General features: G+C 32.7%; 1 protein-coding gene across 4 annotated transcripts in view; it reads left to right on the top strand.

The window, feature by feature from the left end:
* The window catches only part of LOC124366345 (putative polypeptide N-acetylgalactosaminyltransferase 9), a 620,588-nt gene extending 614,373 nt beyond the window's left edge, over positions 1 to 6,215 (top strand). For all 4 annotated transcript variants that reach the window (XM_046822832.1, XM_046822831.1, XM_046822829.1 and 1 more), the window contains exons 10-11: positions 5,317 to 5,445; positions 5,892 to 6,215. In XM_046822832.1, coding sequence (XP_046678788.1) covers positions 5,317 to 5,445; positions 5,892 to 6,032 — 270 coding nt within the window. In that variant the 3' untranslated portion in view covers positions 6,033 to 6,215. The remainder of the gene's footprint in view (positions 1 to 5,316; positions 5,446 to 5,891) is intronic.
* Positions 6,216 to 19,750: the final 13,535 nt, after the last annotated feature.

Below are 19,750 nucleotides of genomic sequence, written 5' to 3'. Positions count from 1 at the left end.
TCGCAATAAATCATCTCAAACACCTGTTAGCTTCATCAAAACATTATTGTTATCTTCATGTAGACATTATTATCATTCTTATACAGGGTGTACAGTAAAAGTGTTCCAATACTTTGGGGATTTTGTTCTACACATAAAAATTAGCAAAAAAGTTCATATGAAGGTATGTCCTAAAACCTTTAGTTTTCCGTCAATCTGTCTGTATGTGTCTGACGTTTGTGTTTATCATCAAAAAGATTATATTTTTTGAACCAGTAAAGGATAAAATTATGTAATTGAGAATCTTATTAACCTTTGGTAGACCTTTTGGAAAATAAAATGTTAACAAAATCGTTGTACCCATTTCCAAATGGCAGACGTTTAAATGATTCAATCAAAATAACTCAAAACCGATAAACATCTGCCATTTTAAAACAGATAAAAGGAGTTTGTAAATATTGTATTTTTTAAAAAGGTCTACCGAAGCTTAATACAGTTCTCAAGTTTTATAACTTTATCTTTACTGGTTCAAAAGATATAATTTTTTTATAATATACATAGACAGACAGATAGACGAAAAACTAAAGGTTTTAGGACATACCTTCATATGAACTGTTTTGCTAATTTTTATGTGTAGATCAAAATCTCAAAGTATTGGAACACTTTTACTGAACACTCTCAAGTTTTTCATTTTTGGTTCAATAAGTACTACAATTAAATGTTTATATAGTAATAGTAAATATTGAATATTTATTAAATATTTATTTATGGAAACTATAAGAAATTCTAGCCTAGTGTGTACAATTAGTGTGATTTTCCTAAATATATCACTGGGTAAAAAAAGGCATGTAGGAAATCTGAAAGGAAGTAATACGACTTCGATTGCTGTGTCCAGTGGGCCAGAAAACATACCAATGCCCAGTAAGCCATACTTCAAAAAAGACTTTGAAAACTGTAAAACAGGAGCTCTTTTGGTGCCATGATGCCTCCCAAATCCAAAACTGTTTTTTTCTAGAACCAATTTGATATCTATGATTCGGGTTACAACGAAGATTTTGAACTGATTACGATTTTGTTGAAGAAATTGTAATTTCTGTACTTTGAATTTGGAGTAGCGAAGAGGGTAGTAGGGACCATAATTGTCTAGCTGTTATCAGAAAAACCCCAAACTGATGATAAAGAAAATGTTTTAGAAGTACTTTGATAACAAAATCGTAAAAGTTTCAGGCATCCATCAACTACTAAAGTGGATGCGTCTTTCTGAACTGGATATTTTTACTGTGCATGAAGGGAGACCTTTACGATGTTAGGACTAGAGATGTGTTTTATTGGCGAGTGCAGCTGTAAACCTTCCGTCACCCTTACACCACAGCTGATAGTGTTCATTACTGTTTATAGCTCTTGGTAGCCAGTCGGCCAGTTTATGGTTTTTCATTTGTATCCCAGTCAGTTCTACTGGATATAAATTAAAAATTATAACTATTAGATGTATGTCATATTTTGCTTACTCAAAAAGTAACTTGTCTTCAACAAGAATCATGATGTGATGTATTAGTCTGTATCATTTATGTTTTTTTTTTTTTTTTTTTTTCTTAAAGTTGTAATGTTTTTATGCTATGTGTATGTACTTTTGTATCTCTAGAGCATGTAGTTGTAGTCTGTTAAATTTCTAAATATTAAGTATAATCAGGTCAAGAAACGGAATTGTGTTAATGAATCCTTAACCATATAAAACATATGAAATACTTTACTAACTTAAATCTGAATCAGTAGTTTCACAATACCTGTCAAAGTGTATTGACACTTTTACGAGTATTATAAACTTTCACCTGTCCACATATAAATGAATCATTTGACCAATGACATTAGTGGACTAACTGTTACACTCAGCTCAGTAATTTAGCCTTTTCCATTGTTGGCAGTACTCCATGCTTAACATTTGCGAGGGAATGAAGCGTGTCTGGACTATGCAGGTCAAGACGTGATTCTGTACCCTTGCCATGGATCCCAAACCTCTCAATTCCTGGCAGTACAAACCAGAGGTATGAAACTACTGCAATTTTTTTCCGTACTTTATGTCGGATACAGTGCCGACAAACAAATACGGACTAAACAAAATGAATTTGCAATGCCGATAGTGGATTTGTTTTCTCAATAACTCAAATTGGTCTTTCCGAACTCATGACACAAGTTCACTGATGTATCCATCAGAATGTGCAGGGTGCCAAGGCAAAAATGCCTCAAAATTGAAGTTTTACTTGATCTGTAACTCCCCAGATTTGCTTTGTATCTCTGAGCATTTTTTTAATAAAGCGGACCTAGACTCTTTCAGCATGCCTGGCTACTGTATTGCTTCGGGGTACTGTCGTTCTATCTTAAAAAGAGGAGGCGTTTGTATTTTAGTTAAGGAACTACTTTAAGTTTTATGAAATTGATATGTCTGAGTTCTCGATTGAGGGTGTTTGTGAGTTGTGTGGTGTTAGAGTTGAGTCTGAAGCAAATAGTATTATTTTTATATGTGTCTATAGACCACCTAATCAGAGCATTTCTGAAATAAATGATTTTTTTCTATCGATTCAGCATTGCTTGGAAACCTGTATCCATCTGACAGATGGATTGTTTTGTCTGGTGATTTCAATATAGATTTTTCCACCATTAGTCAGTCATCTAAAATTTTATCGATCTGATGAATTCGTTCGGCTTGGTGAGCACAATAGACACTTTCACCTCGAGAATTTAAATGGTTCCAGTTCACTCATTGACAACATATTTAGCAATATTCCAAAGAATATGTTTTCACCTCAGGTTCTAATTACTGGAATTTCCGATCATCATGCGCAAATTGGAGACATTGCCTCATTTGTTCCTTCAACCCACAATATTATTAAAATTTACATTCAAGCGGTGCTTCACCCCCGGACGGCATTCGGGTCTTGAGGAGTCTTCTGGAGGGTGAATCATGGCATGAGCTTTTATGGAGCCGCTGATGTTGATGAAATGTTTGACTCATTTCTTGCAATTTTGTCATTTTATATTGATTGTGTTTTTCCTACAAAAAAGACTAAGTTCGGTACATGGGGCACTCAGATGAGGATTCCTTTGGATGAAGATCTAAAAAAACTTCATAATCGCCTTTTGTTTCTCTACTCGCTGTCTAAGCATCTTGACTCTTCTCATCCTTTGAGAGTTTTCTTTTATTCAAACCAAGAAGGAGTTTAGGAATCGCATCCATTCCGCCAAAGCGAAAAAAGTATTGACCTACATCAGCGGGCTCAGAATAAACAGCGAGCTGCTTGGAATGTGGTTAAGGATCTCATTCCTGATAAGAAAGCTAATGCCTTCACACATATTACGCTTAATGACGAGAATGGCGATCTGATGAACAATCCTAGGATGATTTCAGAGAAATTCAACATCCATTTTGCAGAAATAAGCCAGAGTTTGAGAGATTCTGAGGGTAATTCTTCATTTTGTTCCTCCTAGATCATTGTCTTCATCAAGTATGAGTTCCTCTATATTTTTTGCTTCCCAACTGATAAGAATGAAATCATCTCAGTCGTAAAGTCCTTGAAAACAAGCAATTCAGCAGGATTTGATGGAGTTTCATCCAGGATTTTGTTGAGCTGTATAGATATATTGGCTGATCCTCTTGCACAGATTGCGAACTTCGTCATTTGAATCTGGGAAGTTCCCATCACACTTGAAGCTCTCAATTGTAAAACCTATATTTTAAGAAAAAAGGAAGTCCAAATGAACTTAGCAATTACCGCCCCATTTCGATCCTTTCTACGTTTTCAAAAGTTCTTGAAAGGCTTGTGCTGACCAGACTTTCCAACTACCTGTCTGTCAATGGAATTTTACATGACCATCAATATGGGCTTTCGTGAGGGGTTGTCTACAGTCAATGCAATTTTTAGTCTTCTAACTGAGGTATCAAACTCATTGGATAACAGGAATCACGTGTTTGGCCTATTTTTGGATCTTACGAAGGCTTTCGACGTTGTGGATCACGGGTTGTTGCTCAGAAAACTTGAAAACTTTGGGTATTAGAGGGAAAGCTTTTGATTGGATTGCTTCTTATCTCCTGAACCGTAGACAGATTGTTGAAATTCCTTTTATTGATGATACAGGGTGCTTTAAGAAAACAATTTTCTGAGGAGCGAGAAGTACGCACTGGAGTTCCCCAAGGCTCCGTACTTGGTCCTTTATTATTTTTACTATTCATAAAATGACATCCATCGAAGCGTGAAAGGTTTCCAAGTTGTTTTTGTTTGCTGATGATACCTCTTTGGTCATCTCTGGTTGCAATCGAGCCGAGCTTGAAATCCAAAACCTTTGTTCAGGCCAGTAATTTGCTGCAGTGGTTGGGTGAAAACTCTCTGTTTGTAAATACATCTAAAACCAATTTTCTTGATTTTGGAATTAGAAAGTCTGCTAAAACGTTGATTGAATCTCAAAACATTATGATTGGAGAGTCAGAAATGTGTCCTTCTTTGAATGTTAATTATCTTGGAATTGTTTTGGATGATCAGCTAAACTTTTTTAGTCACATTGATAAAGTCACGAAAAAACTAAGCAGCTGCATATTTTTGATGTATAGACTATCCTGTTTTGCTAGTGAGGAAATTCTTTTGCTTACTTACTATGGCTGTTTTTATCCTTACCTTTGCTATGGAGTCTCTATATGGGGATACGAGAGGTAAGAAAACTCAATATGTTTTTCGTCTCCAGAAAAGAGCTATACGGATTATTTTCAAGTTGAGTCCGTTCCCCAGTCTTGTAGAGGTTACTTTCGCAGTAATAATATCCTTACGTTCCCCATCCATTTATATCCTTCAGTGTCTTTCTTTTTACAAAAAGTATCCCCACCTTTTTTCAGTCAACGTTAATCCAGCCCATAATTACTCCTTAAGAAAAAGAAACAACCTAATCCTACCCTGCCATAAAACATCTTTTTTTGAAAAACAAAGTCTTTACTCCTGCATCCGCCTTTTTAACTCTTTGCCATCCTGCTTGAAAATTGTTGTGGACGATAGGGAATTTCAAAATCGTCTGAAAAAAATTTCTTATTTCGAGAGAATATTACAGTGTCCCGGGAATACGTTGAGGATAATAAATTGTAGATCACTCCTGTTATATTGATTTGGTCTTGTTGTTTGATCTGTCCAGTAGTCTATACTTTAAGTTAGGATATTATAATTTTCTTGACGAATGCCTATGCATGTTATGTTTTTTGGCAATAAATGAATTGATTGATTGATTGATTGACCAATGTTTTACATTAGTGAATTGATTTTTTTTTGTTACACTTAATTTAGTTTTTTCCATTGTTGGCAGTACTGGATGCTGAGCAAGGCGGGCGAGGTCCGGCGTGATGAAGCGTGTCTGGACTATGCAGGTCAAGACGTGATTCTGTACCCTTGCCATGGATCGAAGGGCAATCAATTCTGGCAGTACAAACCAGAGGTATGAAAACTACTGCAATTTTTTTCGTATTTGGTGGCACTATTAATAAATGATCATTAATATTTTAAACACTATTACATTTACTTTTCTTTAATTGAACAGTGTCTAAAAAATATGTTTCTTTATTAAAATCTAAAAACTTGTGGATTTTAAAATATTTATTATACTTTAATTGTGTATGATATGCTTTTTAGGATATTATGTACTGTATATATTTGTTGCCCCTGTTTTCAGTATAAAAAAACAACATCAGTTCTAATAGTAAAGTTCAGAGTAGAGAATATATATTATCGTTAAAACTACTTTTTTAATGTCCAGGGAAGAAGGTCTCTTGATCAGCTGGAGATTATTTACAACCTCTATGCCTCTATCTATCCATGACTTTCCTAGAAACTGGGAATGCTGCCAAAACTACATTTATTGAACCGTGTTTCTCATGTTTCCAGACCAAGCTGATTCAGCATGGCAGCAGCAAGAAGTGTCTGGCGATCGCCGACAACAAGCAGAAGCTTCTGATGGAGGAGTGCAACCCCTCGTCACCTCAGCAGCACTGGCATTTCGACAACTATGACAGCAGCAAACTGTAATACGCAGTGTTGCCAACTTCGCTACGACACCAGTTAACTGTTATACGCAGTGCCACCAACCGAACTATGTTTCCTGACAACAAACGTCTTGCCGATCAGCGATGAGACAATGGTCATCCCATTCTCTTTAAAATCCATTGTTTTCAAAGCCGTAATGGTAAATAAACATATAATTTGTTTAAATTATTGGATTTTTATTTGTACAATAATTAATGTAGGTGTATTAATCTATAGTAAGTTAATTAGTAAATTAAATTTGAAATTACCAAGTGCAATCAGTTTCAAATATATACTTTATTTAATTGCCTTCTTAAGAAATTAATTATTATGCAGTAATGCATGTGAACAAAATAAAACACAAATTTATTTGTGTTTAAAGACATTATTTTATATAAGAAGGTACTGTTTGTAATTGTATGTTTTATGCTGATTTTATTTAATAAGTTAGTTGATTTTTTCCAGTATTTCTCTTGGGAATGCATTTATTTATTATAATTACATTATGTTCAGTATTTAGTATTGGTCTGGATCAAGAAACGAGCGAACATTCCTTGACATATACTAATGATTTATTAGTGCCATTCGTGTTCAAATGGTGTAGAATCATGTCAGGCAGACTGAGTGAAGTCTGACGTAACGGACTTATAATTGTAAATTGTTATTGTTTTATTAGTAAATAAGACTGTATATATATAACACAATGACAAATTTTAAGCTAGGTTATGTATTTTAAACTAGTTATTGTTGACATTTTACGATGGGATTTTTTATAATTGGCTTCGATTCGTTAAATTCCGCTTTAAGATGTCTGTCTTTCATTCTCAAAATATTTGAATGTCTGCATATCACATCCCCCGAAGTTCACTGTGAAGTAGAATCTGTAACAGCAAACTGAGTTTGTCGTTATGTCAAGAGATATTGACTAAGAAATAAGAGGTTTGTTAGCTGTTATACCCTTGCTAGTTTATCAATGTTCGAATTTATTTCTGTGTAAAAATGAAATATTCCTTAAGAAATAATTACATTCCAAATTTTAAATGCTCCCATGTTTCTTTATGTCCTTGATACACTAATACATGTTCTAATAATTATGTGTTGTTAACCTTGCAGTTAAAAATTGCTAATTTTACGAGCCGCTGTTATTTATGTTGTTAATTAAGAATTAATACTGACTTCGGGCTCTTCTCGTGGGCTAATCTTCGTTAAGAGAAATTAGTACATCCTTGTTACTTCCATTTTGCCATCAAGTGAAACTGAAACGTGTTAACGTTGTAGTTACGTTTTAATTAAATTATCAACGTTAGCTAGTTGTTACTTATTTATTAGTAAAAGCAATCAGCTGATTATATCACCATGTTTTGGTAAAAGTTAGTGTTAAAAATTAATGAATTATATACAAAGTACCATATCATTAACTCGTATAGAAATGCCTTCTTTTTTATTATTGTAATAAAATCTTTTCTACCTTTAAAAATTTTAGTTAGTTTCTTCTATTTATTTATTTTTATCGAATATAACTATTAGAACAAATGAGTGGGCCATGCAATACAACAAGTAAAAAATGCAATGAACATGATCAGCATGTTGTACTTTTAAACATTTTCTTATATTTTTAAATATATAAATGTTAGTAATGAATCAATTTCCTTTTCATTGTGTAGTTTTCTTTTTAAACCATATTCAGCTATGAACAAACCTTACTGTCCACAAGCATTAACTTTTTACTCTCATTTTTGTTGAGAAAAATCTTATGGTATGGTCGTAGAGAATATTTAGTATGTATGTAGATAAAGTGTTTTCTGATGTGACATAAACTTGATCGAATACTCTAGCAATATTCAACCAAAACTACTGGTTAAGCATAAATTGTCGTAGCATAAGCTACTGGCCTACAAAGGCAATACTGGTTCTGCGAGATGATTTAAAGAGTGTCTAATTTAGCCCTATAGTGTTTTTCTACATATTACAGATTTCCTAGTATGGAATTAGTTTTGAAAATATATATATTTATTTTCCTTCATGTTATTTTGAAATAACGTAGCCTATATTTTAAATTTACTGGACTTGTTAGGTCAAAGTACTTAAACGAACTTAATTAAATATATTACTATTCTATTTATATGATAAGGAAACATACTTTTAACCCAATGGCAAACTGGTGGCTGGTTTCTCACACACCTGGTCTGAATTGGGCGGTTCACTGTCAGTTTTAATACCGATATTTTGAACAGATATCATTGGCATGTGTTGTTGTTAAACATTCAACTGTGAAATCAGCTGTTTTCATAGAATCATCTATTATTTTGATTTTATATTTAGTCATGTTAATTTTGATTTATTATTGTTTAGCTTTTTTGTTATTCAAAATAATCATTCTTTAACTTTAAAACAATATTTTTTATTTCAACAATTATGTTTTAGTATAAAATAAAATTGTTTTAAAATTAATTTGACTAGCAAACAACAAGTAACTAGTGATACTTAGGACTGATTTCTTGTCAGTTTTGCTGCAAAAAAACTACATTTAAATTGTTATCACTTTATATTATCAATCAGTGTATTTTGCTGTTTAATTTCATTATTAGTTTACTTAATGCATAATATCTATGACACAATTAAATACAGCTATGAAACTAATGCTAAATTGCCTCTACTACTTTCCTTCTGAATCAAGAAAATGCGTAAATACTGTAGTAAGGGTATACACTCGCATTTTGTTGCGGAAATTTGTTTGAGAAACCTACGTCACTGTGAATTTATAATTTCTTTTCTGAACAAGTCCATGTGTTTCGAACATATGTTTCTTTTTGTTACAGGGCCAATATTTATTTCCGAATTTTATTAAAAAGTGCATCTTGTCTGAGTGTTAGTGTTTTAATATTATTCACTTTTTTAGTTTTGAAAATATTGTCATCACTTATAGAATAAACATTGTTTGTGCCCCAAAAATTTAAATTGCATTTTCCAATTGACTATCAATTGTGTGTTTTTTATAATTTACTACTTTGTTTTAGGGGTGTGACTAAAAAAAACACCCATAGAAGTAATACAAAAGAGCATAAAACTCCTTACGTCGTGAAACTGGAATACTCAGGATCGTGATTTTGTACTTTTAATAAGTACTCTTGGTGTTAATAAATAAATATCGATTCAAAAAAGACTTTCAACCACACATAAACATTCCCTGTAATGTACGGAAAATAATATATATTGTAATGCATACTTGACTCCTTTAATTACTATTGTACAGATGTTTAAACAATAATAGCAAAATATTTTATTCCCAGTACAGGATTTTCAACTGTCAAATCTAGGGTTAAACCGTACACAGAAAGTTCAAAACAGTTTTTTGTTATTAAAACTAATTATAATAAAAAACAAACAAATTGTACTTGCCCAAAAAATAATTCTTATATCTGCCAATCATGTTGGGAAAAGAAAAGTAATTCTATTCCTTCAGTCGCATATTGGCATATTCAATGTACTGTTGTATTTTGTAAATACGTGTCATAAACAATTTAAAGTATGCCTGAGTTTTGAGTTAATAAACAAAAATTTTGCGTCACATAAATGGACAGTAAGGTTACAGCAGGGTTAAGCGCATGTACTTAATCTTGACTGTGAAGACATATCCTTATTGAATTTATAATTTTTCTATTGTGTATCCATAGTTTTATTTATTTTTGTTGCTCAACTTGTAGTTTTTAGGAATTGTCATGACATTTGTCTAGGTTATGTTTCCTAAGACCCGCAAACAATTTCCCATTTTCCCCAGTAGCATTCCAAAAATTAGTAAATTGCATATTTTATAATTGACTATCAATTGTGTGTTTTTTATAACAAAACTTAGTTCCAAAAGTTAGGGGTGTGACTAAATAAAACTGGCATAGAAGTAATACAAAAGAGCATAAAACTCCTTACGTCGTGAATTAGGTGGAACACTCAGGATCGTGATGAGTACTCTAAAGTGTTTTACACATTGTCCTGATTCATTTTGAAAACTGGTAGTTCAATTAAATGACATTCAAATTTAATATACTTTGTTAAATATGTGAAACAATCATTTATACTATAAAATATGCAATTAATTATTATTAGTTTGTACTTCTATTTTATTACGAAAATATATATGTATTTTTCACATTTCTATAATTTCAAACACAGCAACCAAATTTAGCGCATAGCGTTTAATAGATTCCATTTTAATATTTGATTGTAAATAGTTTTTTTAAAAATGAGAAAAACCTGTTTAAAAATTTTTATTGGAACTAAAAGTAACTCACATTTGTTACCTGTGCTCCAATTGTTAGTATTTAATTCTTATTGTCGGTTATGTTTACTCGACTCCTGAATTACACATGGATATATGATGAGTACTGGATTGCTATATTAAATGGCCAAGACTAGGGATTTGGCATACTCAACTTATTATGTGGTTTAATGCAACCGAGGTGTTTAGTCTAACACTTCCGAGAAAAAGCAGATAGTTTTCTCACCGATGTTGCGTTTAATCTGCATGCCATTCTTCTTCCAACCGATTGTATACTTTAACGGGTACCTAGAAACAGCAATGCAGTGAGTTTGCCATCCAGTGGTTATTATATATCAGTGGTATAACAAGAAAATAATTTGGAACTAATTGTCCCGGATTATCTCGTATTTTAGTACTAATTGTGAACAATGTGACGACCCTGTCCACCTGATACTTCAGCATGTTTGTAGCTCTTGTGGACGAGTCAGTGTTGTGTGTTTGTTTGTATGAGGTTACTTCTAAGCAAACGGTGCCTTAATGTAGATGTCAAATATTATGTAAAATAAAACATCAAGTTTGTGTTGGGATGTACAGACAGCAAGTGTTTTCTTTACCCAATCCTTAATAATAGCACAGATTATACATCATTAAAAAATAATTGTTGACAGTTGATTGTCTTAGTTACACAAGAGATATGTCAACAGGGTGACCACATGGAAATTCCTAAAAAGAGGACATTAAAGCAAAGAGGACAGTACCAATTTAATATTTTTATACACTTTGCAAAAAAAATTTATTTATGCGTTATTAAAAAGCACACTTTATAAATTAGTACTGCATTTAAGCACATTATAATGCAAATAAAAAAAATTAAATTGGATTTGTTTTGACGTATAAATCGAAAAATGAAATATTAGTAAAGACAATATTTATGGATAAAAGTATTATTTGAGCCTATTATTTATGTACTAGCTGTTTCCCACGGCTTCGCACGCATTTCTTAAGCTTTGCCCGTATATTTCTTTGCCTTCAAATAGTGTTTGGCTATTTAATTAAAAAATAACTGTGTCGTAATTGCAGTTTAATGTGCAGGCATTGATTGATAACTTTATTAGTAATATACTACAGTACCGCCTGGTGGAGAGTTACATCAATGGGCATTGCATATAAACCTTCTACATAGAAAAATACAAATAAATATAGCAAATTTTCATAGTGATCGGTCCAATAGTTCTTCTGAGTCTATAAAGGACAAACACACAAAAATTTGTATTTTTATATATTGTTATTATTGATCAACAAACTTGGTGCAATCTGAATTTACAATTAGGCAATGACGTCTTCTATGCAACCTGCATTACACTACTGATCAAGCACTTTACAATAACAATTTTCTAAATTTTAAATGTAAACAAATGTTTCTGCCTCTTTGATGAACTTCAGCTGCAAGTATTAACAAGCTGTTAAGTATCAGTTCGCTTTGTATTATGTGTCGTAGCGCAGTCTGTCGGATCCAATATAAAACACTCTAACATCAACAACGATTTATAATTAAAAAATTAATTAAATAAACTATTTAAATTGGACCAAATTTACTCTAGTATGTATGCCTATGTTACTTCCAGGAACGTGTAGAATCACTGTACAAAAATTTCACTGATGTTTGGTGCATTGGTTCCAGAGTTATTAAACGGACATACAAACATTCGCATTTATATATATAAGAAGATTGTACAGCAAAAACATCCACGTTTACTGCTATAATCTAAATATGGTTCCATGATGACGAAATAAAAAATATATGCAAAAAAACTCATCGAATCAATGCCAAAACTATGTGAAGAGATTATAAAAAACAATATTAATTCTTAGGGAGCTGTTTTATTTTTTGTGGTCAATAAATTGATATAATTGGAATTAATTCATTGCATTGATTCATTACATTATTAGTAAGCTATACTATGTATATCAGAAATTATCGCTATAACAGAAACATGTATATAACGTATTATAACAAAATTAACCATAATATAATATATATATAAATAATATATAAACAGAAAATCAAGGGGTGCAGCTGAGCGGATAGAAACAGCAGTGAGTCAGTGACACTATAGACAACACTCAACATACAACTGAATCTAACAGCAGTTCACATGCCATGGCATTATGTGTGCGCTGCAATAACCTTTCATGGCCTATCATTGAGACTTCGAAAATCGGAAGAATTTTTTATCTTATCCTACTATTTTGGACATTTAAGCGTTCCCCAAAATACATTTTGCATAATCCAGCCGGGAAGACAAGAGTAAAAACATTAAAAAAGAGGACATTTTGTCCTAAAGCCGGATGTCTGGTCACCCTGTATGTCATTGAATGCTATAAATCGAAGCTCGGATACAATGAGTGCTCTCGGACTGCCATCTGTGATGTGAGAGCCTCAAGTAGTAAATGTTTGAATAGTAACAATGGAAGTTACTTAGCGCAGCCCTAGTGTCAGACCTTGGAACTAATCAAATAATCCTCTGTACCTCAACACACCACATCTGTATGATTTATCTCCTGCGTAAGTAATACAATCAAAGACAATTCCCACCACCACCGTACATATACAAATAGAACGATAATTTTGTCTCGAGCGGACACGATCTAAACAGGTTCTTTTATAATCTGAATTTTGTCTTCCATTATCATATATTCTTCAAGGACATGAGGGGTCTAAGGGGTCTGAACCTCCCCCCCCAATTTTTAAATTTTTTTCCAATTACTTTAAGTAAACGATTAATATTTAAATAATTCAGTATTACTGAAATGTACTGCTGAAAGATCGTTCTCAATATAAAAATGGGTCAATAACGTTTTTAAGGAACAAAATGGGGAATGACCGGTTAACTGCACTTGCTTTATTTTCTGTCCACTACAGAAAAATATCAGTGATCTTGACCCCCAACATATTTTGACCTGGCTACGTTCTTCATATTCTTGTAAACTGATTCATCAAAAATTTCAAATCCATGACTAGGCATAGAGAACTTATACTATTTATACACCAATCCTCTTTCTCAGGGAAAGAAAAGAGCACAAGACAGTCACTTGGCTACTGATGACTACCTGGTCTTGCCTGTCAATTTATTTATTTTCTGTATGTACAGAAATGCATTATTTCATTATAATCAATTATCTAACAGAGCAGAATGGATTAATTTAAAATCTATTAGTGAAAAGTTACTAATATTTTATATGTTTCATAAAACTACTGGCCTAGATCGTAAAAATTTGCATAATAACTACAATCAATAAATATAAAACACTATTGAAATATATAACAGTAATTAAGTAGGTACATAATAATTTCAACAAATTTATCTTAAACAGTAACAGAAAATATTCACTTGTATTTAGACTATAAAAGTATTCATTCACAAGTCGGTGAATTTAAAATTTAATTTTCATACAGTAATTAGCCGAGGAGAAACTCATCAAAACAGTGTATTGAAATAACATTTCCAAATTATGCAGGCAAGTTTTCAGCCACTTTTTTCAGAATACATTGAGAGTGCCTTAGAAAACATCAACACTGCTTTCTAAGGAAACTATATAGCCTCATTATCATATTTATGAGTGAATTAAAGCTAAGAGATGCCTAGCAGTAAATTATAGAAAAAACCATTAATAACCTGTTAGTGAAATAATATAAATTTGAATTTCATGCTTTTACGATTTAAAATAAACCATTTTTGCTGCAGGTCGCCTTTTTCAAAACTCTCCATCTCAAATTCATTTAACGTCCTGCAAGCCTAAAATATAAAAACGTTAAGGATTTATTTTATAGTTTTTCAGTTGTTTCTGAACAGTGTAATGGAACAGGATATCATACAACATTGGCAAATTCCAAACAATTTACACTCCCTACTCCGAGTGATATGGCACTCCAACAACTTATAATATACATAAACATATTATGTCTGTCCTGCCATCATTACGTTCCTCAGTTCAACTGACCTCTTCCTCTTTGGATTCAAAAAGATAGTATCAGATCACGCATGGTTAGGTTAAAATCTAACAACCACACGATTGTTCATGCTACAACAACAAGTTAAAATCAAACCCAACACATTGAAGATTACCACTTGATAAAACCGTACACATCATGTAATTGTCCTTCATCAGAATGTAGACAGAATTAGTAATGACATATTAAAACCATCTTCTTGAACCCTTTGGGTACCAGACCAAAAGTTTTCTCATACCCAGGGATTACTGAAGAACGGGATATCTGATATAATATTCTGCACTTCTGCTCGTAACTTTCTTATTTTTTATTTTTTTTTTTTAAATTAATGACTTTAAATACTTGTATATAAATAAATTCTGTAACAGTAATACAGCATATTTTTTAGAAAACAGATGTAGAAATTAAAAATAATTATAAAAAACATACCGAAAGTAGTTTTTTCTTCTTTAAGTAAAAACACCATTCATTCTATACAAAATTCTTGATTGTGAAAACAAGGCAAACTCAGCATATGTGCAAAGCCACAGGTAACTGATATATATATATATATATAATATCAGAAAAAATTTATAAAATTGCAGTATTCACTGTTAGAGTGACCAATAATTCAGAGCACTATTAATAAATGATCATTGATATTTTAAGCACTATTACAATTTACTTTGCATTAATTAAACAGTATCTTAGAAAATACGTTTCTATATCTTTATATATATTGTTTTAGTTGAAAATAACTACAGTTCCAATTGTAGTCCAACAAAGAGTTTTCAAATAATATGTCAATATCTCCAAAAATATTTTTTTTTTTTTAGAAAACACGGTTTGATTGTTTGCTCCTTATATATATATATATAATTTCAATAAACATTGAATCACAAAAAGTACTTGCTCCGCCGGGAGTCGAACCCGGATCTCTCACTTGCCGGGTGAATGTGCTACCATTACACCACAGAGCGCTTACTTTTTCTGATTCAATTATTTTGTATTTGGCCGTATCTGTCACATATGCGTTTAAATAAGCAAACTAACATATGATCGGAAGACCAAACACCTGTCAAACGACTTTTATTTACGTTAAATTGTATAAATGGCAATAGCCTTATTTAATTTCAATAAACATTGAATCACAAAAAGTACTTGCTCCGCCGGGAGTCGAACCCGGATCTCTCACTTGCCGGGTGAATGTGCTACCATTACACCACAGAGCGCTTACTTTTTCTGATTCAATTATTTTGTATTTGGCCGTATCTGTCACATATGCGTTTAAATAAGCAAACTAACATATGATCGGAAGACCAAACACCTGTCAAACGACTTTTATTTACGTTAAATTGTATAAATGGCAATAGCCTTATTTAATTTCAATAAACATTGAATCACAAAAAGTACTTGCTCCGCCGGGAGTCGAACCCGGATCTCTCACTTGCCGGGTGAATGTGCTACCATTACACCACAGAGCGCTTACTTTTTCTGATTCAATTATTTTGTATTTGGCCGTATCTGTCACATATGCGTTTAAATAAGCAAACTAACATATGATCGGAAGACCAAACACCTGTCAAACGACTTTTATTTACGTTAAATTGTATAAATGGCAATAGCCTTATTTAATTTCAATAAACATTGAATCACAAAAAGTACTTGCTCCGCCGGGAGTCGAACCCGGATCTCTCACTTGCCGTGTGAATGTGCTACCATTACACCACAGAGCGCTTACTTTTTCTGATTCAATTATTTTGTATTTGGCCGTATCTGTCACATATGCGTTTAAATAAGCAAACTAACATATGATCGGAAGACCAAACACCTGTCAAACGACTTTTATTTACGTTAAATTGTATAAATGGCAATAGCCTTAAGTAAATAAAAGTCGTTTGACAGGTGTTTGGTCTTCCGATCATATGTTAGTTTGCTTATTTAAACGCATATGTGACAGATACGGCCAAATACAAAATAATTGAATCAGAAAAAGTAAGCGCTCTGTGGTGTAATGGTAGCACATTCACCCGGCAAGTGAGAGATCCGGGTTCGACTCCCGGCGGAGCAAGTACTTTTTGTGATTCAATGTTTATTGAAATTAAATAAGGCTATTGCCATTTATACAATTTAACGTAAATAAAAGTCGTTTGACAGGTGTTTGGTCTTCCGATCATATGTTAGTTTGCTTATTTAAACGCATATGTGACAGATACGGCCAAATACAAAATAATTGAATCAGAAAAAGTAAGCGCTCTGTGGTGTAATGGTAGCACATTCACCCGGCAAGTGAGAGATCCGGGTTCGACTCCCGGCGGAGCAAGTACTTTTTGTGATTCAATGTTTATTGAAATTAAATAAGGCTATTGCCATTTATACAATTTAACGTATATATATATATATATATATATATATATATATATATATATATATACATATACAGTTTCAGTTTAAAGTATGGATATACTATGTTTAGTTTTTGATGGGTGAAGATGGAATATATAGTAAACACAATTAATTCAATCAAAAAATTTAAAGAAATTCGGAATGTCCTTATATCCAGACTTTAATGCTTTTCAACAGTTACAGGCATGTTCGTATTTCAGGATAGAATTGCTTTGCATTTCTTCTCATGTTCGAGTATCCGGTTAAATAATTAAGCAACACTTATTGTAAACTCAACTTGAAGATTTCTGGTCAATACAACAATATAATCCGCAAACTTACTTAAGGGGAGGAGTTCAATTTATTGCAAAGCATCTACAACAGGTTAAATGACATCATTACAAGTGCTGAATCTCAGCATAGAACTTGTGTAGGCTATAAGACAGTTACGAGGTAAGTCAAGTGAAAACGATACTTGGGTATTATCTGGAAGCCACTCTGTTCCCATATACTATTTGTTATTAGTTCATATAAGTAGGTAAATACTCATATATACGTAAGTATATAAATAGTTGAAGATACTTTTCCGACGTCAGATATGGCACGTGATCTAAAGTTGGGAAAGTAACGACCGGAAATGCCCCTGGCCATCAGTGCGGGCTTCGGTTGCGCCTTCCCGCACTTATGGCGAAAAAAATCCCTCGAGACAGTATCCAAATTCAAGCTCAGATCACATCACCGCTCGTAAATTTAACTTTAACTTTGGTACTACTGGTAACATATTTATGATAACCTAATCTAAACATACTTATACCGCGTAATAACATGTAGTAGTTAGGGACAGAATGGCCTCCGGATATTTCCAAAGCACCGTGAAAACTCTCAACCAATACGTCTATATAACTGAGGCAGTTCCATAACTACGGGCCTCCTTATCGTGGTTAGGGGGATAGAATCTCTCCCCGCTAATGCCCAAAAATTTAAAAATTATACATATAACATCAATCCAACTATTTTGAAAAACAGCACTTATTTTTTTACTTTGAATTGGGCCTATCTAATTTATTTATATTGAGTTTATTCCATACTCCCCGGTTTGTTTTGTTCTTGACCAGAATCCTCTCCCTCCCACTAGAACTATACCACAGCTAAAAAGATACTACGAAGCAAAAAGAGGATAAAATATTAATCAAGATCTTGAGTTTAGAATTTCTGACCACGCGATCTTAAATGCTAATGAGCATTATTTTCTAATGGAGCCATCAGAACACAAGCACTAGGCTGTTACTTAAAATAATAATAACGACAAAGTTGAAAGAACTCAAACGTTAGTCAGTGGCCAACCAGATAGTACATTCAGAAAACAAAACTAAAGCCCTTTAAAGTATTATAGGTACAGAAATAATACCAAGAAACTGTTTGAAGGGTTAAAAAACTTAACATTAGCCACAACCCCCAGCAAATAGTGTAATATTCTAACACTGCCTTTATAGTCATGACTGACTCCGTTATTACAAGCAATAACTCAATAAAGAACAGTGTCCACTTCAACAGTTTGACATTCCCATATTTTATCTCCTTGTGACTACAAGAAATCATCTAAACGATCGACATGCATCCAGGTAAGGTCTCTATAGGAATCAATAAAGTCTCACCAAAGTTGTCGAATATTTACAAACATAAAATAAGCTATCCTTTAACTGCTCTTATAAATATGTTCTTCCAGTCTGTTAAATTTCCTCAACAACTAAAACTATAAATTAATTACCAAAATGATGACCAGTCTGAAGCATTAAATTACCACCCAGTCTCACAAATGTCGGCATTCTAGAGAGTTGTGAAAATAAATCAGATTATAAATATTCAGATTAATGTGTTTTGTTCTTGGGTAAAGAGTAAAACAAAAAAGCAGATTTCTTTTATTTTGCTGATATTTTCAATCATCATCCTGTTGCTACTAATAATGATGTTAGTCCATTTGTATACAAGAATTTATTAACTCACCCAACGAACTTGCGATACCGACCAGACCTTTTAAACCCACAGAGGTGAGAAGACGATTAATTAATTAAATCCTTAAAAAGCTCCAGGTTATGATCTGTTAACAGGAAGAGTGCTAATGTAGCTACCAAGAAAAGTAGTAACTTTTATAATACAATTTAACGCAGTTCTAAGACTACCTGAATATCTTCCACCTCAAAGGATGGTTGCCCAAATTGTAGTCATGTCGAAACCATGAAAACCTTATAATCTAGCTGGACCTACTATTCTTTTACCAGTACTTTCCATGCTTTTTCAAAACTGTTCCTTAGGCGTTTACAGTTAATAATAATTGAACAAATGTTATTCCGAATCATTAGACAATAATGCATTCAACAACTGAACAAGAGGATAGAGTGGTGAATGCAGTAAGACACGACTTAAAATAGCAAAACATATTTTTTTCTGCTGCATTTCTTGGTGTGAGTCAAGTCTGGCATTGGGGACTGTTGTTTAAACCAAAACATTTTTACCTCACACCTACTGCAATATTATCAAATCTTTCTTACAAAAATATTTTCAGCTCAAATTTCATGATGCCATTTCAAATTTAAATGAAAATTCATCAGGTGTTAAGTTATCACAGGATAGCATATTAGGTCTTTTGTTGTAAATATACTATATAGAAACGACAACTGCAACTTGTACTGATGATACAGCACCTTAGCCTCTCATAATGAGGCAGTTCATAAGCTACAATCTCACAACAACAACTTGGCAGTGAACTTGCTGAACAACAGTACTCATATACATATACTGAAAAGAGCGTACTTTCTAAATTTATGATACCGCTTTCAATAGTATGTGTTTTTCGTAGTGTTTACATTTTAATGATCTTTTTATGTTAGTTTTAACCACATGATTATAGATAATCATTGTTATACAATATATCACATTTACTTATTGTTTCTAGCAGTTAACAACAGAGTGTTAATAAGAATTGTTATAAAAAAGCAGTCACACATCACCTTATTTTGTTTATACTCTATGTACTTCATAGCACAGAGAAGGGTTCATATCTTTCTCTATGCACCTCAACCTGATTCGTGC

Source organism: Homalodisca vitripennis, chromosome 7 (genome assembly GCF_021130785.1).
Source record: "Homalodisca vitripennis isolate AUS2020 chromosome 7, UT_GWSS_2.1, whole genome shotgun sequence".
NCBI classification, from domain to species: Eukaryota; Metazoa; Arthropoda; class Insecta; order Hemiptera; family Cicadellidae; genus Homalodisca; species Homalodisca vitripennis.
This window is presented reverse-complemented; position numbering and strand designations above follow the sequence as displayed.